Source organism: Thamnophis sirtalis, unplaced genomic scaffold (assembly GCF_051295495.1).
Source record: "Thamnophis sirtalis isolate CommonGarterSnake01/CBP01778 unplaced genomic scaffold, rThaSir2_p1.2 scaffold_3, whole genome shotgun sequence".
NCBI lineage: Eukaryota > Metazoa > Chordata > Lepidosauria > Squamata > Natricidae > Thamnophis > Thamnophis sirtalis.
The window spans coordinates 106,847,845-106,873,048 of NW_028261383.1; the positions used below are offsets into that span (position 1 = coordinate 106,847,845).

Consider the following 25,204-nt stretch of genomic DNA (forward strand, 5'->3'; position numbering starts at 1 on the left):
AAAACAACCAAGCTCAGAGAGCACCAAGGACCACACATTTCAACCCTGGTCTACAAATATTCTTCTTTATAGGTGCAGCATTACTGCAGAGAAGGCTTTCATAATATTTTCATCTTCCAGAAGGCATTGTACAGTATGGACTAATTAGTCTCTTAAGGTTTCCTGAAAGCATGATTGCCTCATTCCTGTTTTCTTGTAAGATTAGCATTCTGTAATCTGCAGCTATCATGTAAACTTGCACATTTCTGCCAAGCACACAATAGTTTAGTTTCGTGGCAAATCTTTTCTTTTTTGCCTTCACAACAAATCAATCCTAAAATACTATTTATGGAAGCCTGCAGTGTTAATTCTCTATATGGCAATAACAAGTCCCTCAGATCTGACACAAAGCTAAGCTATTGTTTTGCTGAAATCTTTCTGCCTTATTTCATAGGGTCATTGAGTGTCTTGAGATATTAGAGGCCTTTTCTAATAAATCTATTTTGACAGGTGTTCAAGGTGTGGAGCAAGTGAACCACCTGCAAATTTAGAAATGTCAGCTTCAGCTATTCAAATAGACAACTGGACTAAATGGAGATAGTCCTGCACAAACATCCCTGGGCTAACAGGCAGATGGAATGAGTATTTTAAATAAGATCTCTGCAGATGCCAGCCCTAGGTGACACAGGGCAAACTCCTTTAAAAGCCAAGAGAGTTTTTAAAAGACAGCAGAACAAAGACAGAAAATTAAGTTATCTCTTGTTAAGTAGATTTCTTGAGGGAGCAGAGTGAGATAAATAAAGCCAGCTCCACAATAAGAGATGTTCTGGCCAATTACATTAGGCATTGTTGCAAACTGGGATTTGATGATACTCAGATTGGATGATACCCTTGTGAATGAAGTGGTAAAAATGCAAATAAATAAATAAATAAATCTCCAACCAACCCCAACATCTTTTGCTGATTTTATCATTAAAAGAGAGGTCCTGGAGTAAGAGAAAATAAGTCAAGATGACGCCCACAATAATGCAATCAAAGCTCTGCCCATTTTCAATGTGTATTGTGCATTGTTTGCATTTAATACACATAAAACTGGCTAAACTTTAATTGCACTGCCTTGGCTTTTTTTTAATAATGTGAGTATCCTAAATTGACTGTGATAATTTAAGATTTCTAGTATCGTGTAACACTAAGTGAGTTTATTAGTAACACAGGTGAATTGGACTGGGCCAACAACTACCTTGTATACAAGCACAAACATCATTTAACATAGAATCTTCCATTTTCATTTCAGCAGCTCAATTTCACAAATGCTAATTTGTGTTAGAGTAAGGACAATGCATTTGAATTTAGCAATTACATCAAGAGATTTATAATATATCCAAAATGAAACTTTATTTGCAGTATCAGACTGGATCCATTTTGATGTTTTTATGCCTTAATTATTCAAATGTTAAAACATTTCCCAAACATGTATCTTTTGAGAATGAGCAGCTATATAGGAATTGCAAAAAAATGCCTAGCAAGTAAATGCCTGATTGTCTTTCGTAGTTTTTCACGTACTTCTAGGACACTATCCAAAGGTGCAGAGTGACTGAGCAAAACCATGCATCCAAAAAGTGAGCAGCAAAAGGAATGAAACCTTTTGCAAAGGAATTTAAACTCACTTCAAAATAATTAATGAGGTTGGTGATTGGATATAATCTGTTCAAAGTACCCTAATAATATTGAGTTAAAGGGTGAGATGGAATGGGAGAACAAATCTGGAGGGGGAAAAATCCTTTAATGAATTGGAAATGAGTTTTTGACCCATTTCTAGTCCATTAGTGGTTTTCTAAATCCTTTTCAGCATTTACAAGAGCCACTGCTCGAGTTTTCCTCAACTATTTAAGCGAATTAGCCACTACACAGAGATAATGGTCATATTGAAGTTGACTTGGAGTTCATTATGTTCTCGTTCCATTAGATAATTCTTTGGTTGCTTTTTTACCCTACATTTGTATAACTACTAGTGCTTACCGTATTTCTAACACAAAATTAGCACATTAATATTGCTATACCTGATGCATTAAAAACAGAACGTTACACAAAAAAGCACAACACAAAAAGCAAACAAAATGGAACAAGCAAGCGGTAGCAAATGATAATAGGATTGCAAACTTGGCTTACCTATGTTTAAATTCTTTATTTCTTTACAGAAAGAAAATAGAAAAGAAACAAGGGGGAGGGGGGAGAAAGAGAGAACAGTTAGCTGAAGAAGAGACCATGTAGCAAACATTGCATATTGTCTTATTCTACAAGATGGAGAAAAGAAACCTGTTCCCAACATTAATCTTGTCTTATTCAGGCATGAAGCCATATAGCAAGTGTTGCTCTCCCCGTATCTACTGGGACGGACCCTTAAGATTTATATTGTAAGAATACAATAGTCCCTTCTGTCCCTTCTTCAAATTTTTCATACTCTTCTTAGTAGATGAAATAGGGTGCAGTATTCTAAATGTGATTAGACTAATACTGAATATAGGATTATTACTAAACACTGGGCTCCTGTTACTGCAACTTAAGATTGTTCCATTTTTTCCTGGAAGTTGCATTGATTGCCATTTCTTATTCAGTTTGAATGTTAAGTCACACATAATTTTTATACTTATAGTTCTCAAACCAGTCTCTCCCAGCTTGATGATATTTATCTCAAATGAATCTAAGGCAATCTAATTTTGGCATAGTTTAGAGATCCTTTTAAATCTGCATTCTACCTTCCATGTTGCAGCCTACAATTTCCAGCTTCACTTTATTTGCATTTGATGCTCTAATCCAGGACAAGGTCTACTACAAATTCCTGAGGAGGGGTGGGGCAGGGAAGTGTCTATCCATGCTAATGCAGACATGTTAATGAACATTCATTGAGTATGACTGCTTAATCAACTGTTGATTAATGTAACTCAATCCACATTTTACAGTTCTACCAACCAAAATATTCTGGGAGATCTCCTAAATGCTATGTTGAAACCAAAGTACCATATGTTCTTTCCATAATATTTCCTAGTTTAGTGCAGTGGTGGGTTTCTACCGGTTTGGCCGAACTGGTAGTGGTTTGGCGGCCTCGGTCACTGGAACTGGCAGCAACCGAGGCCTGCCACATCCCTGAACTAGTTGTCCAGGTGGTGCCGTAGGTGCCGCCATCTTATTTTTTAGTTCTGCACATGCGCGGAACAATTTTAATTGCAGTGTGCATGCGGCAGTAGACCAGACCCACCCCTGGTCTAGTGCCTAAATAAGATAGCTCGATAGAAGGTTTGCTGCATCCCACAAAAGCTATTATGGTTCCTAGAAGTCAATTTATTATTCTACAGCTCTAATTAGTTTATAATTAACAAAATTATGGATACAATCTAGGCATTCACAAAGGGGACCAAGATAAAGATTTCTGAATATTGTCCTCTTAACATATTTTAGGGCATAAATATGGTTCTTCTTTTTTTAAAATCAATCTCAGTTGAATAATCAACAAATATAAATTTATGGATATGAAAGACCAGCATTACTACAACTTTCCTGAATAAATCAACTTCATTTTACAATGTGTTGGTCCATCAGCTTTAAAGCTAGTGTGTGCAGGTATGCTGGGTATCCTCTGCTTTTTGTGATATTTCACAAACTTTGGAAGCTAAGTCATGTCTTTTTATTGTACTGGAATATAATTTCAATGAATCATTTATTGGATCACAATTGAATGTAATTCTCATTTAATCTCTAGTTTCTCACAATGTTCAACTACTAAGTTCCTCTACTCTTCTCCCAGAAACTTACATTCAGCTTGCAAGACTTCCTCTCTGAACATGGATGTCCCATTTAACTGGTAGGACTGAGAGCCATTTATAAGACTACTATCAGTTAATTTTTCCTATAATTATATTTTGCATCTGTAAATGTCACATGTCAAAATCTTTCTCTCTCTTTTATTCTTTTATTTCCTCAAAACTGTCATATCTGAAAAATTAAAAGGAAATAGCTCCATCTCGATTTGGCACAGATAATTCAATTCAGGCCTAGTGCAGGAATGTAACTCAATTTGGTGCCCCAGTGAATTTCTGATTATGTCATTCTGAATGCTTGGTCTAAATGAAAATTTGGGAAAATGATGCACACTACAAGAATACCTTTTGTTTACAGAGAAAATAGATTAAATTATAATTTCACTTATATTTTTGCATGGATTTGGAACACTTTGTTATGTCTTATCTTATTATTTTAAGTGTCCTATTTTTGCATACATTTAGAATGCATAGCAATTTGCAGCAATATTAGTTCTTATAATGGAGACCATCTGTGATAAATGTTTAGGCAGAATGTGGACTTTTGTGCACAGAGAAAGGGTGATTAAAATGAATGATACCTATTTTTGCATATGATGGTCATACTTGCACACAAAATTATGTATTTTTTTCAATAAAAGAAATAATTCACTACATCAGGTCAGCTAGGGTAATGCAATACAAACAATTTAGCCATATAGTATCTCAAGAGAAGAAAAAAGTGATCTACAGCTGCATTATGGTGTGCTCATTATTAAATTCAGTACTCTTTTCTTTCTTCCACTCTACCTATTAAATACTGTATTATCACATTTCCTCCCCCTACTTTTTGGCCTAGTTGCAAAATTGGTACCGTACTCTTCAATATGATTAAGTATTAGAAAAATGCTTTGTGTAACTCTAAAATCAAAACAAAGTGGATTTAAATAAGAACTCACATCCCCGCCAAAATTGGCAGGGCAAGTTATTGCATATAAACAGGCAGGTAACTTGTACTGATGATGTTGCCTTGCTGGGTAATGAAAGGTCTGCAAGTTCAGAGAACACCAAGAATTCTAAACCAGGCTTAGCTCTGTCTACTCCACCGTTGTTAAAATGCAATCACCTCTGAATTATTCTAACCTATCTCATGCTCCTGAACACCCCTAGTCTATATTTGTTTATATGGGATCCATTCTTTGTTTCATTTCCATTAATTGCAAAACTATGACTCATTAGATGCTTGAGAAGGCAGCAAACACTACATTATACTGAATTCAATCAGAATTCCACTGATCAGTCTCCATTTGCTATGGACCTAATCAATGCTAGACAATATTGTAAAAAATATTCTAATGGATTCACTTTAAAAAAAATCTTGAGGAAACCAACGGACAAAAGTTCACTTCTTGTTTTGTATAATCAAGAAAAATATTTCTTCCTTTAAACAAACAAGTATTAATCTATTAGAATTAGCAAAATGATTAATATTACACATAGCTCTGTTTTTCAGCAGTTTGTATGTTTTAGGACAATGGATTTTCAGATATGTATAGTGTGAGCAGTTTTAACCTTTATCTACATGGAGTCTGTGACTCCAGTTTTGAAGTTGCAAGCTAGAAATGGTAAAGCAGCATATAAGAATTAACAACTGTGAAATAAAAGTTGTATTCTATCCCATATTCATAAATTATCTAGAAATCAGGAGAGAGATTTCAGCTTTCACTAAAAAAGGTAAATATGATTCAACAAAATCAATTATAATATGCCACTGATCCCAATATCACAAGTATAATTGTCCTTGGTGGCACAGTGGTTAGAATGCAGTACTGCAAACTACTTCTGTTGACTGCTGTCTGCCAGCAGTTTGGCAGTTCGAGTCTCACCTGCTCAAGGTTGACTCAGCCTTCCATCCTTCCGAGGTCAGTAAAATGAAGACCTAGTTTGTTGGGGGCAATATGTTGACTCTGTAAACTGCTTATAGAGAGCTGTAAAGCACTGTGAAGCAGTATATAAGTCCAGGTACTATTGCTATAATCAGAAGATTTAAATTGGTGGTGGACAGCTTAATGAAAGTTGTCTCACCTCAATATTAAACTACTTTGAAAATGAGGGCTGTGAAAGTATGATGGGATACCAGAATTTGGAAGACTGACATTTTCAGATCCTCTTTTCTTTAGGATGGATCAGTTTAAGACATTTGTAAGGTATCTAATTTGTCCTTTAAAGCTCTGCCCAAAATATAAAAAGAAAAAAAATGAATTTAATTTTTTTAGTCCTGCTGCCCATTCTAGGGGCTTAGAAAAGGGATATAGGAGGACTATGAATTGCCCAACCATGCCATAAAAATAAATGCAAATATGCAGCTGATAACACTTGCACTACTGTACATAATTCTGTTCATCTCAAAATCCATAATGCTGAATCCAAAAGGGACAAAAAAGAAATTAAAATGTCTCAAGGTTAGAACTCCACTTTAAGGGGAAAAAATTAAATGTTTTGGCCTGCTAACTTGAAAATGATTATGTGATAAAGGTATATGAAATTACACACAGAATATGTGAGCATTGTTTTTTCTCCTATTCTCATGCTACAACCATGGTTAACAATTAAAGATGAATGAAGAAAGGTTCAGGACTTATTTGGGAATAGAAACAAGAATACGTTATAGTCGTCATATTCTATTTATTGATTTCCAAAACCATTTGATTGGCCAATGTGTATATACAATGCTGGACTAAATACATTGCTTATTTTAGCAATTGTTATTTTTCATTCTCTTCTTTCATTTTACTATTATTCCGTACATACATACTTTCTCCTAATCTTCTCCTATGTCCTTTTTCCCTTCCTTTTCTCCTGAAATATTCCTTTCCCCTTCTTCTAACTTTACCATTCTCACTGCCAATTTCCTGCTTTTCAATTCTGAGCCAGTTCTTTTCTTTTTGTTTTTTTCTTTCCTGACCATCTTAACTGCTTTAACAGATTTAACAGTCTTTTGATTCCTAATTTATTTTTCTCCTTTCCTAATTTAACTCCTCCCTCCTATTGCTATTATGCCCATTTTCTCTTCTTCAGTCCCTTTTTAAAAAGAAAACAAAAAGTTAACTTCCACCCACATTCCCAGCTTTCCAAAGACAAGGAAGATTTTATGATAATGCTCATTCTGATTCTTTAATGGTGAATTGCACAATTCATGAACTGCTTGAATTCCCATTATAATCTCCAAAGGAAGAGGGAAAAATACAACTTTATGCCAGTTTTGATCCATCAGTCATGTTCACCTATCAGTTGTGAACAGCGGATTGTGCTGAGGGCTACAAGCAACAACAGTCTAGAAAGCTATAAAGAAAATCACTTAGGAAAGCTTTTATAGTGGTGCTTTTAGCAGTGGCATTACCTTAATTCCAAAATGCTGGTGACGTTCCTTGAGGGAAAGATGCGTCGAATGTAGTTGAAATCCCCAACGAACAGGCTCCCATCAATTCCCACCGCAAGTGCAACAGGGGCAAGAAGTTTGTTTCCTTCTGCAAGTCCATTGCAACTTGGACAGGAGATACTTCGACGACGACCATTTCCCATAATGCTCGTAATTACTGCTGGTTGTTGAGTTAGAAACTGATTCTCTCCACTACCTTTGTGTAGAATACCTAACAACGTGCAGAAAAGCACATTGCATTTTATTTTAATTCATGGGATGATTTCAGTGCCAAATCCTTTGACTGGAATTTATCTGTCTTCAGAATTTTAGTACATGGTTCAAATTGTAAGGACATAGTTCATAGGTTTCTGCTAGCCAATGTTCTTTATTTTTGCTAACTTTAACAAATTACCCCACCCTTCACCAACCTAGTGTTATCCAGATTTGACAGGCAAAGCTGGAAGGACGTATAGCATTGGAAGTGGGGGCACTATGTCTTGAGACTAATATTAACTATGTAGTATCTAATTCATTTTCTGTATATGGTAACTCTTAGTCTAACACAGGGAAAAAGAGACATGTTCTTCACTGAAATCAGTAATGCTCACAATAAAATAGACAATTCAGTAGTTTTTCCTTAGATATTTCCTATTAATTAATATATGCACCACTTGGAATAGCATGAGGTTCTTAATGAATTCAACCCTGAAAACCCAAGATCATTAACACCCTGAGATGCCAAAATCAACTTTGAATGTTTGGCAAGGGTATAATTGTTGGGAATTTTTCTCTTCTTTTTTTCCAGAGCAGGTGTGGTGAATATATTGAAGCTCTGGGAAGTGATCAGCTTCTCTGTTCTTTCAAGTGAATGAGTTGAGAGAAAAAAATTCAACCTTTCTAGAAATGAGGAAGTCAGAGAATATGCCAAACAGACATTATATAATGAATTCCTTTAAAAATGTGTTTCACACTTGACACTGGAAATTTAAACGGTAACATTGTATTGCAAGATAATTTGAATTTTTCATGGAAAGGTGATAGTCAACTTTCAGGCAACTGATATTTTTTTTGTTAAAGTTCAATGTGTTTTATAAGTTGAAGGAAAATGTATATATGTGAAATAAAGTTTGAAATATAAGTCAAATAATTTAATTTAAATAAAATAATTATTTTATTCATTTATTTAAAATATTTATTTGCTGTGCCTTGCAGGGTGTGAATGATTTACAAGAATATAGCAAAATGTTCTTTAAAATCTTATATATAAATGTACCCTCTGCTGAAGAAATTTCAATCCTGCCTTAGATGCAACTTTCAAATATCCTTTTCTCAACTGATTTCACTGTTATAATGTATACATGTGTATGTGAGTTAATTAACAGCATACAAAAATTGTCATTTTTGACTGATTCTGTTATATAAGATTATTAATACTTAAATTATGTACATATCCTTAGCAATTCTATATGCAAAATCATATTTATGCACGAAATGCATAAATGAAACAAGAGGCAAGGGATTCCTTCCTATAAAATTTTGCTTGTGTGGATTTGTAGTAATTGTTTGTTTGCCCCCCACCTCAAACCTAAAGAAAACTGACACCAATTGTTGGTTAGTTGTGATCAGAAATGGATACAAGGGCCCATCTCCGACTTAATGCAATATTTGTATTCACTTAATATAGTTAATTAGACCAGCAAACACCTAGCAACTACATTCACAAAACATGCTAACTTTGATTAATTTTAAGTTTAGTTTGTTTTTTCAGGCTTAGTCTGTTATAGAAGCTCAATCCACGTTGTTCATTTTCAGTTCAATGCATTGTAAAAATCCACAAAAGAAATTGTAGATTTATGCACAAAATTAATTTAGTACTATAAGATTAAGCAAGCAGTGTGTATGCAGCTAATGTCTCAACACAAAGAATGGCACAGTGTTTCTTCATACATTTTAAATATTAAAATACGTTTGGCCTTATAGGGCCTCCTTATTGTTTTGTATCCATCAGATGTTAGCACAAGCATTCAAGCACACCTATGGGAATGGAGCTCACTGGGATTGGGAAACGTCTTCCAGATTTTGTTAAACTACAATTCTTTGTATCCTGCAATATTAATCATGTTGACTAAGCTTGTAAGAATTGTTCACCAATATCTTTAGGGAACGGACACCCAATGTAAAACTTACAACCTCCCCCCCCTACGCACAAAAATGAATATAAATAAACTTACCACTTTTTATATTAAGTACATGATGCTTATCCAAAGACCAGCCACCTAGATTTGAAGGGTCAAGTTCAAAGCCTTGCAGTAGAGCAGTCCTTTTCTCCCATAAAATCAGACTGGGACAGGTCTCATACTCAAAGCCCACAGACACTGAAATATAGACAGACATATTTTATATTAATAACCATTGTATGTGAATGACTTGCCATCTACTATGAAGTACAGTTTCCAAGCTATTTTATTTTATTCTACATTATTAAATTTAGATATTTGACTTCGTTTGACCCTGAAATTTAACTTGACGTATACTCAGAAGAGTTATACAGAGCTTTAAAGTTGCAGGAAATGATTGATTTAATAAAGGAAGGAGGGGAGTAATGATGACAGCCCAGATTCTATTTTTAATTACCTGGCAGCCTCCAGCACTGAAAATACATATCTAAATTCAGTACTGTACTTTTGTGTTCATGGAAAAAAGTAAAGAATAAAACTCTGGAAATACTTTAAAAATGTATTAACCTGTTACTCCATTTTCCATAGAGTTATCAGATGAAGATCTTGGAAAATAATTAAACTATAGATTATTGTTCTTACCAGATTTATGGCGTTCTTGTTCCAATTTTAAGACAGCCTATTTATTATTCACTGTAAGATATACTGATTCCCATAACGTTTTCACATATTATTACATACTGCAGAAACCAACAGGCAATGTCTTGGCACATGAATTAGCATGATACATATTGGGTGTTACTGTGAATAAAGTATTGAATTAGAACTAGGATGTTTCAGATTCATCTTCACCTTCAGACTTGGGCAGTGTGGCAGACTGGGCAAGTTAGGGCCCAGAGGGCTAATAATGCTGTGTCCAAAGACAAAGAGGGCCCCTGGGGATGGTAAGGTTTACTGTCAGGAAATTGCTCAGCCAGGCCTCCGAGGAGCAGAGGAGATGAGGGCATACTGATACAATGGCTGAAACATCTTTTATTATATTTGAGACACTAGGTGGACAGAGAAGGAAGTAAACATCAAGGAAAAGTCAATAAAGAACCACAGTTAAAATCAGAATGAATATAGGAGGAATAGAAAATGGAGCAGAAGTTATAAGGTACATCAGGGTGGAGGCAAGAGTCACTATATCAGACAGCCTGGCTTTTGCCAGACAACTACCTGTGTAGGAGGCCTATGAAACAGACTCTATTTTAAATGGACCAATGGAGCTGTTTTCCTTTATATGGTAGTAGCAGAGATAGTGGAAAAACAAACAGAGCAATGAAAGAGAAAAGAAAAAGTAAGAACTACTGTTTGTTTGAGTGAATGTTAGAAAACTGAAAAGGAAGGGAGGACCGGAGAGGATACATTACCTCCATCTGAACTTCTAAGGAGATCTATAGGGGGCTGGACAAGTGAAGGGGAACAGCTCTTAGTGGGGAACTTGTTATGTGGCAATTGGAATGATTGGGAGTTGTGGGCTAGGTAGATAAGGGGTTAGATATGGAGGCAGGATGATAATAATGACAGGAAGGACGAAGTATGGCAGGTGAGACAGTCCAGAGGAGGAAATATTGCACAGTTGTGCCCGTATCAAGAACCAGACAACTGGTCTGATAAGCAAACCAAACTCAGGCACAATACTTTTGAATTCAAGATTTATTTCCCATGAATGTACTCAGAGAGGTGACTGGAAGAGGGGGATTCCCTCTCACTTAAATTTATCAAATGGGATTTTGTTGCCTTCATCAGTCCTGATGCCAGGATAGGGGAAACACTGAGGCATTTATGTACCAGAAGCACCTGGTTATTGTGAAGAACTGTGTTCCAATGATGGCCAGATATGAGACCATATTTGTGAAATTATGTCCAAGGAACAAGCTTAGAAAGTGGAGGGTTGGGGGGGGGTTGCTATTGTACAGTCTACTGTCCAAAGATAGTTATGAATTTGCCCATATAATTGTAAAATAATTGTCATAGCTATTGTAACAAGGGGAACTTTTTCTGGGTCGTTTTTGAGCCAGACTACTTTGTTGGCCACACAGTAGATCTGCTTCCTTTCAGAACAGATGAGACATGATCTGCTCCTGAAAGACATCTAAGGGTGATTTGTTTTTGCCATGTGCCAATACTTTTCTAGTGATGATGGGGTTAACTGGATCCCTAACCTCCAAGGTAGGATAGTCCAGGTAAGATGCCTATTCTGACATCTGATGGATCTAGGAGCATTCCAGGTGATACTTAAAAATTGACATAGTAATCTAGTGGAATTGTGTTACATGTCTCATTGGCCTTTGGAATTCAACCAGGACACCAACCTAGAACTAAGGAAAAATATCCTAACAGTAAATCAGTGGAATGACTTGTCTCTAGAAATTGTGGGTGCTCCAATACTGGAGGTTTTTAAGAAGAGATTGGACAACAATTTATCTGCAATAGTAAGGGTTTCTTGCATGAGCAGGCAGTTGGACTAGACCTCCAAGATCTGTCCCAACTCTGTTATTCTGTTAAACTATGACAGGATTGCTTTTGAATGGCCTTTCCCTGCCCACTGATCCCAACCAGCAACTTGATTTTCTGAAGATTTTTAGAAAATCAAGTAGGTGAAGGAACACATCAAACAATGCTGTTGGAAAACAAGAAGTAAGTATGACTAGATATGGATATGGGGTCACATTCAAGCTTCCTCCTGAGATGACATCTGCTATTTCATAGTAAGATATCATCACTATACCGATGATACTTGTATTCTAGCAAGATTGAAAGTTGCTAATTCAGAAACCTACTCATTCCAATACTACATCCCATGTAATTTTCAATGATATTGTGCTTCCACCAAGAGGTTAGGCTTGCAATCTGGAAGTCCGGACCCTTACTACCCTCCCGGCCTTCCGCAAAGCCACCAAGTCCTGGCTGCTCCAGCAGGCCGGGGGGCTTGTGAAACATCCAGCCCCACGGAAACTGTGAATGTTGCGTTTTTTAAAGTGTTGTCTTTGTCTATTTATCCCCCTTCCCTTGTCTATTGTGAGCCGACCGGAGTCCTTCGGGAATGGGTGGCATACAAGATAAATAAACTAACTAACTAACTAACTAACTAAGTCCTGCCAGAGAAACAAGTGAATGCTGTTCCCAGGAGAGCATCCTCTCAACTTTTTAATCCCAGGACAGGATAAACTTTTGCTCAGATAAGAACTCATGGTCTTGTGTTTTCTCAATTCTATGGCTGTGATTCAGTCACTCATGTAGGCTGCCCTTGAAGATCACTCAACTGTTCCAAAATGCAGCAACCTATATGTTTAACATTAACCTCTAATGTTACTTTGTTAAACTACCAGTATGTTTTCAAATGTAATTCAGGCACTATTTACCACCTTCAAGATCCTTAATGGCTTGGGGTTACTTTGAAAGATTATCTTTTCCTGATAATTTTTGCCAAAACCAGACACCTGGAGAACGTTTGCTTAAGGCCCTGGCCCACCAGGAAATACAATAGGAGTGACCTGATGGTCACTATCCCTGTGGCCTTTCTGGAAATCTATTAAAAACTGGCTTTTCCAAAGTGAATGATTATGTATAAGACATATTAATATAGAAATTAGGTTTATTATATATCTTGTATGACTGCAATCTTTTTCTAGCAATGATATTACATTTTATTGAACCTAGAGTCCAATTGGATTAAGGCAGTATATACATTAAATAAGTAAACAGCCATGCATAAATTTCATAAATCTGGCTACGTAGAAATATACTTCACCAGTTCGTTAAGATAGGGAATGGATCAAAAAGAAGACTAAAGAGATTTGAGTGCAATGTATCATTCAGCTAGGAAGGTCACTTGTATTCTAATAAAACTCAGCAGCTTTCTCTAAGCACCATCTATCATATCCCAGAAATGGGATAATCCCACATGCTGAGTTCTCTGGCATAGATATGTGAGTATCCAATAAACTATGTCCTAGATGCCCAATTAGTAACAAAATCTATTTAACACAAGCCAGGATTTGGCTTGAAAGTATAGCACTGTGCTGGTGAAGTGATTGAAGAGCATCTCCGCATCTGATCTTGAAGTTGTAAGGCATCATATCCTAACTTATCAAAGGTTTATCTGCTTTGCAGATCTCCTCTTGTCATCTTGTATATACTGTTCATATAGTATAGTGTACATGCACCGATGATACTTCCACTGAGACTGCAGTTAAAAGTAAGCAACACAGGTCTGAAGAGATGCTATGATCATTTCCTGAGGGATTCTCAAGTTCCCCTAACAGCCCTTAAAGATATAGATAGATTACCACTTCATACATTCAGTTAAGATAGAAGAGTGGTAAAACTCCCATATCTTTTACCCCACAGAAAACATAAAGGATGATATGAGTTCCCTGTGAGAAATGATCAATTATATCAAAATGTCATTTGAATAATTTTTCTTCTCCTCTCTGAAAAGCTTGGGGAAGCTCTGTAAATCAGGCTTTTATTGCCTAAACAATTGATTGTTTGTAGTCTTGGCCCCTAATATATAATATTTGTCAGTAAGGTTAATAAATTACTGGAAAAAAGTCACTGAATGTTTGAGTTTATTCCAGAAGTCACATCTCATGATGGCAACATGTTCACAGTGAACTTCACCCATGGCTCTGGTACATTATTCAAATTTCTATTTTGTATAAAATGTTTTCGATGACACCTCGTCTTGCTAGATTCAATTAGAAATTAAAAATGCAACAGCAAAATATTGCAGAAACATACTCCTGCTCAGTAATGGTATCCTCTTTTCTTCACTACTGGTTCGTTAGTGGGACCATGCATGCGCAGAAGGTCCGTGATGATGTCTAGGTGGGTGGGTGGGTGGAGCCTCGCGCCACCACAACCAGCAGTTCGCCCAAACCGGTGCGAACTGGCAGAATACCACCTCTGCTCCTTTTTCAATTTTCCTAGCATCTCACTACCTCCTGTCAAAACACACACACACACACACACAGACACACACACACACACGTCTACTTTTCTTAGGATATAAAAGGGAAAGAAAAAAATGTGGATATTAATAAAGAAGGTATTGATTCCTATGTTCCAGATTTAATACTGATGTAACAAGAGTCAACAACCTTACTGGACTAGAGTCCCATTTTGAATTATGAAAACATGTCACGGGCAATTTAAAAAAATATCATGGGAAGTGTTTCAGTTCCCAGAATGATTGTGATGAGTATCTTAACCAATCAGACTAGAAGAGAATGTTCCCTGCCGCTCTCTCTAACTTCCACAACAGATACATCATATCACTCTTTCTATTCTTCTTCCTTTTTTTACCAATAGTTTAAACAAATGGATAGATTTTTTTTCTGCTGATAGATTATTTGTTCAGCCATCATTTTTATGAAAGCTTGTGGAACCAATTTGTGGCCCAGAGAAATTCCTGTGAGATGAAGTTGAAAATATGTTCTTGATTTTGTAGTGTTCCCCTTTTCTTTCTCACCCCTTCTTTCTTTCTCCTTCTCTCAATATGTATCAACCTAAAAACCAGGTGATCATGAGTTCTAGTCTTCCCTTAGGCACAAAGCCTAAGGTGACCTATAGACAGTCTCTGAAAAACATACATGATTGAAAGAAGCACATACACCCATGCACACATACAGACTCAGATATAACAAGAAGATTAATATTCATAAAGCAAAATAATAGCAGGCACACTGGTGCCCATAGGTTTTATATTGGGTACCCCCAGATATAAGTGAATGTTACATGCAATATCTATTAGATATTATAAACCAGTAATACATGTGTTATTTCAATGAGCCTTCAATACTAGCTATTTTGACTAAGGGCATCTATCACATGTATTTTGATTACAGTACTTTTACTGTAACATTGGTTTTTTAAAATGTTATATGTATAATGCCCATTTTACTTTGGGATTGAGAAAGTTATAAATACTGTCTAATCAATAAACAAAATAAAAGACAGCTGGAAAATTGCTGCTGTAGCGGAATACTGAAGCTATCTATAGGTATTTTCTATTGTCAGTACAGATCACAGATTTTTCTTTAATTTAAGAGCAGTTGTTGAAAGCCAGCACTTAAAAGTTACATGATTTGAATCTAGTGATCATACCTACAGCATCCGAGAGCCCGTAAACTTTCTGGCCATAGGCATCTGTTTTATCCCAAATGAAAGTATATGCCAAATTGGGAGATGCTTGGAATGACTTTTGGAAAAGATGCCCTTCCACTGCTACCATGAGATGAACTTTAATTAAGTTCAGAGGCACAAGAGATTGTGTCATGGTGATTTTAAGCAAGGATCTGTATCCAGCAGTACGGGAACTCAGATAGCAGAGCTTTATGTTGGCACCTGGAATCTCAATTTCTTCATGAAGAACCTAAGTAAGGAAAGAGAGTTCATATTAAATGAGTGTGGTATGGAAGAGATTTATTTGGTTCAGCTCATGGGTTGTACTTGTAGGTTAAAGTAAAATATGCTAGGAAATTTTAGCTTGCTTTCCTGCAATGGTAAGACTTAGGATAGGACTTCTGGATTACTAAAATTTTGGCCACTGCTACTGCTTCTTTTAAAATCCCCACTGTTGGCAAAAGCATCAGTAAGAATCACAGATCTGATTGCTAGTTTTATGCAAGAAGGCCCCATGAAGTTGTAATGCTATGTAGTTACCACTACCGCTGACAGTCATCTTAAAGTAGCAAGGATGCCTAAGGGAAGGGGGTGGGAAAAGCAGAATAACAGTAGCAATGAAGATGATGGAACGCCCCCTTATCACCTGGGTATGCCACATGCTTCAGCTGCATGTATGATGTTTTTGCAAGCATGCCAAGTTAGGATGCTTGCTCAAACTTGAATCTGTGACAATTTCATGCAGAGCAAGAATGGAGATGGGATATGTATCAGGTTTTTGTTTAGATTAAAAGAGACATGTAGGTGAGAGGAACTGAACTCTCCCCCATGCTTACTCCTTACCTCTTCCCATAGCTCTTCTCCATAGCTCTCCTAGAAGTTCACTTCTAGTATTGCATCTTGGCTGAGGAGAAGGTGCCTGGGGAGGCAAAGCCATTTGCGGGAGGAGGGTTTAGCACCTTGTGTATCTGCTCTTTAAATACTAGAAACACTTTTTCTATGTGATTGTGGCAAGAGGCAACTTGCCTGCTGGCCTTATGCCTATCTTGACCTGCTCAATGGGATTTTATACTCTAGAGAGAAAACTGGATAAGATTTAAGGTTTTCAGAAGAATTTGGTACACAAAGTGAACAAGAAAATCTTAGCACAATACATCCATCACCATCAAATAGCTTTGTTCTTTTACACAGGAACATTTCTGATGATTAATTTCTACATTTATATCTAGAAGAAGCAAGTGCTGGATTAGGAACCTGATGCTAGAGATTCAGGCTTTGTCATGAACAATATGTACAAGTCAAAGATGTATATTCTACTAAAATGCTTCAGGACTCTCTGAAATTTGTGGATAATACTTTTGTTGCCTTTATTAACGTGCTCAAGGCTTGGATTTTGAAAAGCTTGGTTCCCAATTCAGCACATAAATGTAACGTTCATGAAAAATGTCTAAGCAAGCATTTCTTCCAGAACTGTACTTTTCCAACTTCAAAGAATGGACAAATGCAACTGAATTTGTATAGGCATTTGTGACAAAGAATATACCCCAAGTAAATATTAATGAATATTGCCAAACACATCATAGCCACATACCAATACATTCTGCTTTTATCTCTAAATGCATATATCTGCTTTTGTTTTATATTTATGAAGAAAAGGCCAATATAAATATTCAAAATAACTGGTATGATTGTTATAGGGCTGTTATTAGAAAACAATTATAATGAACTTATTGTATTTTTTTTTCTTTTTCAGTATCTCTGTTTGATACCTGGGTCTCTGGAACAATTGAATTTCGACCAGGGGCATCACTGAAAAAGGTGGAAAGTGGTGATGAAATTATAACAGGATCAGGTCTGATGAAACCACTTAAGTCACAGCTGGGAATAGAATTCTCTTCAGTTTTCAAAGTGAGGGTATCCATTGCATAGAAGCTATTCCATGGTAGCCACACTGTCCTCTCTTGACTCATGAATGGGGCTCTTTCAAAATGAAGAGTTAGCGATGCTCCTCCATTTGCAATCAAATCAAACCTAGAAAAAGTTGGAGTCTACATCATGAATAATTCTAGAACAAAGAACCAAACTAGTCAATAAAACTAGAAAAAGAACCAGTGGTGGGTTACCAATTTTTTTACTACCAGTTCGGGCACACTCATGCACAAAAACGTCTGGACAGGTGGGCGGAGCCTCCTGCCGCCGCTACTATTGGTTCGCCCAATCCGGGCTGAACTGGGAGCAACCCACCTCTGGAAAGAACCCAATACAGTTTATTACACAATTACTTAGATTACATTCTACTGTATTGATTCAAACCTTTAGTATGACAAAATTAGCTATATCCAATTCCCCCAAAATCATAGCAACAAAGCAGAAAAAAAAATTAAAATCAGTGGACTTCTAATGGAAAGGTCACTCCAGAGTCCAAGAGAACAAAAGCAAAATGTGAAGAGGCCACTCAGATATTCTGTTGCCAATTATTTAAAAGTTTATATCAAAGATGGATCAATGTAGTTCAACAATAATGGAAAGCCCACAAATTCCCCCTCCCTAAATACTGTATAGCAATTCTACAGTCTGTGTATGTAGTCTGTAGTGTGACTGTAGTGTGTATTCTATAAAACAATTGTGGTGCTGTGATTTAGATTAGTTTCCTCCAAAAAAACTTTTAAGGCAGCCCTACAAATAAACTGGTAAAAATGTATTCGGAAGTGATTAAAATATGGATTAAAGAAATCAGTTGCGCCTTTTCTAGAACAGGGTGCAAGGATCTTATAAGTTAAAAGCAGGAAAATGTTCCGCACCTCCCAGAAGTCTTAACATGGCCCATTTTGGATGCAAGGTAAGTGCAGGGCCTTTGGGGAGGCTTGATGTGGGGGGGGGGGAACGGGTCTCCTTGAAGTTTCTGAAGGCCGGAAATGGGCACATTTCTGGAAATGGGCCCATTTCCGGCCTCCAGAGGGCCTCTGGAGCCCAGGGAAGGCAGTTTTCACCTTCCATGAGGCTCAAGGAAGGCCTCTGGAGCCTGGGGAAAGTGAAAACAACTGCCACCAGGCCATGATGCAGGAGGTTGACTAGAGCACGCCCATCATGGCATGCCAACCCAGAAACTGGGCAGAGAACCTGTTTCTGGAATTTTTGAAGTCCACCCCTGCTACCAACTAACTTTGCACCACATGCTATAATATAAACAAGGGCTTCGAAACTACAAACATACTATGACTTCACAAGCAGGCAAAGCCAAATCGAAAGAAACCACAATATGGCTTATTCTGTCCAGTTTCTAAAACAAACAAGCAGGAACAACAACAAAAGCAGTACCACAAGTCATGAAGTAGGAAAAAATGAATTCAGCTCATTAGTTTCCAAAAGTGCAACTAGGTTTTTGTTTCTCTTGGGTACTTTCTTGAACTATATTAAATTTATTTGCTAAATGATATGGCTCAGGGCCTTCTCTTTAATTCTAGTCTTCTTGATCGCAGGAGATTTAGAGCTGGTATCATCTGTAATACAATATCTTTTTCCTCCAAGCATACATAAAAAAGTTAACACACTCATTTTCTTGATTCAGGGAAGTTTGCGATTAAGACCTCTGCTGTGAACGAAGATCTGTTGTTAATGCAAATGTGGCCATGATATATCATAAAGCACTGTATGATGTGTGGTTTCCAACATAGAACTGCTATAAGCGGCCATTAAAGCCATCACAAATGCCTCCATGCCATGTGGCAAAACTGAATGACAGCTTTGAGCAAACAATATTAGTAAATTTATAATGAATCACACAAAAGCCCTGAATCCTCATTATTGCTAAGATGTTCAAAAGCTCAGCATTGAAACAGTGACCAGAGCATCCAACATTGGCCATGTTACAGATCAGTGGTCCAATGACTTTTATAGACTACAGTTCACATATACTGCAGCAAATCGCTGCAACGCATTATTTCACATAGATATATCATTTTATTGCTACATCCAATAAATTAGATAAAATATGACATATCCCATTTTTATTGGAGCTAAGTCTATGTGCCTTTCAAATCGAATGATGAACAGAGAAACAGAACACAGCAGGGAATTGTCTAAGTTTATTCAATTATACCCTTTTAATATGTTTTGCCTCAAGAAACTCTAAATAGAACTGATTTTTAGAAAGAAATGGGACAATTGGGAAACTAAGAAATTGCACTGTTTTATGAGTCTCCCCCCTCCCACCCCCAGATGAGTGTTAGCCTGCCTTGAATCTCAAAATTAAATGTTTCTGGGTCTCAGCTGGATACTACTGTAGCCCACAAATGTTTTTATAGATATAATACAGCTTGTGTGAGAAGAAGTCCAACTGCTATCACATTATTTTCAGAAGTCAATCCTTTCAAATTTACTTTCAGCTAGTCTTCAAAACACCGTGTGAAAAATTACTTTCTGCTTTCTTGATAGCCCTTTACCCTAGTAGGAATTCTATGCATGATACCACATGGTTTCACCAGATAGCACCATCTGTTAATCGACACAATTATTACTATACAAAGTAGTTCGTCAATGAAGTGAGTCAACTTACGTGCCATCCTGGCGAGTGATGGTGTAGCCATATTTTGGATACTTGACAAATGATACATTGACTCCAACAAGTGGGGTTCCATCTGTAGTCACCACTTGGCCCCTTATCAGAGATACCAGGCTGGAAAAGAAATATAATTCAATGCCAGTGCTCATATAATACTTCGGGGAGGAAAATTATCACAGCTAGGTGAGTTTCTTCTGGCATAAAGAAGTGTTCATTCTTGACTTAAAACAATTTTGCTTGTTAAAAGCTATAGCCGCTAGATGAAACAGGAGTTGATTGTTTTATATGAACACCAACCCCACCATTTCTCAGATGTAAGTACTGGGCTTTAAGGAGGATTGCCTCTTTTTTTCTAACATGAAGGGGTCTTTATAGACTACCATTTAGAATATGGAAGGTAGAATAATAGAATTGGAAGGGACCTTGGAGGTCTTTTAGTCTAAGCAGGAAAGCCTGTACCATTTCAGACATGATTGTCCAGTCTTATTTTGAAAGCCTCCAGTGATTGGGCACTTCTTCTGAAGGCAAGCTATTTTGCTGTTTTTAAGCTTCTCCTTAGTTCTAGATTGTTTCTGTCCTTAGTTAGTTTCCACCCATTGTTTCTTATCTTGCCTTTTGGTACTTTGGAAAAGCACCAAAGCCCTTTTTATCTTTGTAGTAGACTCTCAAATATTGGGACACTGCTATCATGTCTCCCCTAGTTTATTAATTAATGCTACATTCAGATTCCCATGAAAAAATAACCCCAAAGGATTCAATAATTTCAAATCAATGGCTACATTCATGACTGAGATGAAGATGGATGCTGTCTGAAGTCCAGCTATGGATTTCTTTCTCCTTTACTTATCCTTCTTTACTCTATTAAGCTTGGTTTAATGTATTACAGCTACTGCAGGCTAAAAGCCTTTTCTTCAAAAGTTATCCTAACTGTATAATGTGACATGTATTGTTCAGGTTCCTGTGTGGAAAATGAAATAAACCTACCGAAGTTTAGTTTACAGCACACTGAATTAATGATTTGGTTATCTGGATTAATGTCTTTGCTAATATTATCTACATACTCTGCCAGGATCATTCACTTCACAAACATCAATTACCCTTGAAAGAATAAAGCAGTTCACAGTCCATAAAATTTTGTCATCATATTTAATTAGTGATGGTTTTTTTTAAAGAACCAACTGTTTGCCCTTAGGTTTTCAACTTGTTCCATAGGGCTACAAAAACCCTATCTATGACTGAATCAGACCCTGCTGATAGATCAGATTCTTCTGATCACTCCAAAAAACTTCTAGAATCTGTGCACAAAATGCAAGGGGAAGTAAATAATACACACGCACGCACACACACACACACACGCACGCACACGCACACACACACACACACACACACACACTTTAATTTTCTTATGGTAGATGGATGATCAAGATACTATAATGCCCTACTCAGAATTTCTGGTGAAGAAAACTGTTCCATCTAAAGTGAACCATTAGAATTACTGGCTCTACGTATATTATTTTATATTAGAATAATATAATAGTTACATATACTTGATCTTGAACAAAAAAAACACAATTTATTCAGAGAAAAGTGGGTAAATAATCTAAAACCATCTATTGAAATATATAGTCAATTTTTACTAAGGGACAACAACATTTAGATGAAACAGGAGTTGATTGTTTTAACCAACCCCACCATTTCTCAGATGTAATTACTGGGCTTTAAGGAGGATTGGCTCTTTTTTTTCTAACATGAAGGGGTCTTTATAGACTACCATTTAGAATATGGAAGGTAGAATAATAGAATTGAAATGTTTGAGGATAAACAATATAATACATCATATGTTTGAAAATATATTAAAACTGGAGGTTATTATCCTCTTATTACCTTCTAATGCATGCAATACTGCTCTTGTACTTGGTTCAAATTTGAAAAATAAACATTTTCATATATACTTAAGATAGTGTGTATACACACACACACACACACACACACAAACATATATACACATACATATGTGTATATACAAACATATTAACTGTACATGGCATTCTAGAGCATGTTTATTAGAAACCAAGCTCCATTGGACACAGCAGTGCTTATGTTTAACATCCACAAATAGGCTGCAACTCTAAACAAATCTACTTTCCAAATCTACTTTGGAATATGCATAGCTGACTCTGATGGAACTTTTATCAACAAATATGGGATAGTTTGCATTTGCATTTTTGATAAATCAAATACTGTTTCATCATAATCTGCCAGCTATTATTATATGCCAACAAAAGAGAATATACATAACTCAGTATTCTCTCTGAAGCGTGGAGTCCTTCATGCTCTCTGAGCTTGGTCCTTTATTTGCAGATATTTTAAACCTGATTAGGTAACATCATCAGTGCTTGTGGGTAGGATTTGCTCCATGATTCTGTACAGTACATTGCACTGACAGTTCTGGTAGAGGTGTGGTTTTCTCCTTGGTAGCTTCTTGATTAGGGTATTACTTTCTGTTTGATTGTTTGCCTGATGTTAATCCCTGCTTGCTATAGGGAGTTAGCTAGAAAGATTGTGTCTTTTTCTTTCTTTCTTATATTTTTAAATTGTCTCTTTTTTATGGTATATAAATGTGGTATAAGTCTATTGTCTATTTGATGTATGATGCGTCTGATTGACAACCTCTCAGGAATTCTCTATTTTTTTAAAAAAATATCATGGCCTAGAATGCTAATTATGTCCCAGTTGAAACTATGGTTGAATCTCTCTATGTGTTGTGAGATTAAGGAGTTTTACTTGTGTCTTCTGACTACTAGTTGGCATTCAAGAATGTGTTCTGCAACAGTTGCTGTTGCAGTCCTTACACTGTAAATTACTTTTTCCTCTTGGGATATCTTTAGTTGGTTTGCTTGCAATGATGATACCATGTGGTTGTAATAGTTTGTTGATTGTTTATAAGATTTCTGATGTGCGGCAGTGTTATTCACGCATCTTGGGTTAGTTGTACTGTAGTGGATTGAGTGATCAGGCACTTTTTGATTGTGTGTGTGTATGTGTGTGTGTAAGAAGACAGTTATGAAATAAGCTTTGAATATTTTGATATTATTGTGCATTAAGATTTTGTTGATAAATATAGGGTGATGCACATTAGCTAAGAATAGGGACAGAAGTAGTGGCAAACTATTGGGGCCATGTTATAAGGTAGTTTCAATTCTTAATTTTAAAAGAGTTTTCATGTGAAACAGAATATTTATGTATGTGCCATGCATGTCTACGTATCCTTTGGGCACCTGGATGGCAAAATACACTCTTTGGATCAAATCTATAATAGATAATCACTGTAATCATAATAATAATATAATTATAATTTTCAAACAGGAAATTATGTTCTTCATATCTTGCCAAATTATATTACGGGAACTCTTTTGCCTTTGGTAGAGCACAGTGATGTCCCCTAGGGCATCTTGGATAGGTAGGTTGACCTCAAGCTGAATAGTTACAATAAAATAGAATTTACTTTTTCTTTTTTGCCTTACGTTCCCTCTCATAAAATGGTACAGCTGGTGAAAACAAGTTTGCACAATTATTATTCCAAGAAGTTTCATTAGGAAACATAGGGTTAGCTCCTAAATAATTTTTGAATTCCTTGTTAGACCTAGAAATACCTGACTTTGGCAAATTAGAGTCTTTTGAGCTGGTTGTTCCAAAAAAGGGGAGGGATGGGCAGAGGAAATAGGAGCAAAGAGGAGTAGAATGAGAAGATAGCTATGAAAGAAAAAAATGCTATGCCATTTATTCTCACTTCCATTTCTCTGAAAAATAAGGCTCATCTTAAGTCCTATCCAAAAGAAGAGAGAGCCATTTTCGGGGGGTGGGGGAAAAAGAAATGTAGTTTCTTTAAAATATGGAGCTAGTTCAATGAACTTGAAGAGTGAAGATGGATTTCAAAGTGTCAGAAAACAAATGAAGGAAAATTAAAGAAATGACAAAAAAGAAATGAAAAAGTTGGAAAGTTGGAAATTTGTAGGAGGAGAGGGAGGGAGAGAGGGAGGGAATACAAAAGGAAGATCAGTCCAGAGTTGCTGTGGGAAAAGGAAACTTGCTGCTGGCAGCATTCAAATTTGTGTTTGTAAGCATATGCTGAGCAGGATTACTGAAGAAGAGGGGAAAATGTTTTGGCAGCTGTTGAGAAGATCCAAAGGGATATCAAGCCAAAAGAAAAGGAAGCAAGAGGAAAATGGTTAGCCTCCTTACATGTAAAGTGCCAAGTAGCTGGGCTAAGAAAAATTAATAAGGCTTAGCAGAAGAGTCTCAAGATGGGTCTGAAAGGTTGGGGTGATGAAAGCTGTAACTGCAGTCTGCCAAAACCAATAGACAGTAATAAAACCAACAGCTAGTTTATACAAGCAGAACCCTAGAAAAAGAGAAAAAGAGCTCAACAGTGAAACTGTGAGAAAGACAAGTGAGGGAGAGTGAAGCAGCAGGGCCAAGATTTATCACTTACATCTTTTATGTACACTAAGAGCTTATGCACCGAAGACAAATTCCTTGTGTGTCCAATCACACTTGGCCAATAAAGAATTCTATTCTATTCTGTTCTGTTCTATTCAAGACATGTGCCTTATAAGCTCTGAAGAAGTTGGGTACCAGCAGTATGAGGCAATTTAAGAAAACTGGAATTGGTTATTATATATTATAGTATACTATAATGTACTATATTATCAGTCAATACAGGTGCAAATAAAGGATCAAAGCAGAGTAGGTCAGAGGGAATCAGTTGTATCATGTGGCTCAGAGTGACAACAGCAGAAGAGGCAATCAAAAAGTGTCACCATAGATCCAGGTGAAGCCCATCCCTACAGAATGAAGGGTGATACCAGTGGTGATGATAGGCAATATCAGAGAAGTTTCAGGACCATGATCAGTGGTGGACTGCTTCTGGTTCGGGCAAACCGATAGTTCCAATGATCAGCTGGCCCTGCCACCCACCCCGCCCCTATCCTGTCCTATATTTCCTCTCTCTGGTTCAGCTGATTCGCCTGGCACAGCTGATTTCTGCACCTTCACTATTCTACTTACCGGGGCTGCCTTAGAAGGTAAGCAGCTGAGCTTC

General features: G+C 36.7%; 1 protein-coding gene across 1 annotated transcript in view; it reads right to left on the minus strand.

The window, feature by feature from the left end:
• TENM2 (teneurin transmembrane protein 2) overlaps window positions 1-25,204 on the minus strand; it is a 928,661-nt gene that overhangs the window by 43,230 nt on the left and 860,227 nt on the right. Inside the window, exons 17-22 of the mRNA XM_087709674.1 lie at window positions 20,098-20,217; window positions 17,312-17,573; window positions 15,525-15,792; window positions 9,426-9,569; window positions 7,174-7,423; window positions 2,149-2,169 (exon numbers count right to left, since the gene is read on the minus strand). Of these exons, the coding sequence (XP_087565800.1) occupies window positions 2,149-2,169; window positions 7,174-7,423; window positions 9,426-9,569; window positions 15,525-15,792; window positions 17,312-17,573; window positions 20,098-20,217 (1,065 nt within the window). The remainder of the gene's footprint in view (window positions 1-2,148; window positions 2,170-7,173; window positions 7,424-9,425; window positions 9,570-15,524; window positions 15,793-17,311; window positions 17,574-20,097; window positions 20,218-25,204) is intronic.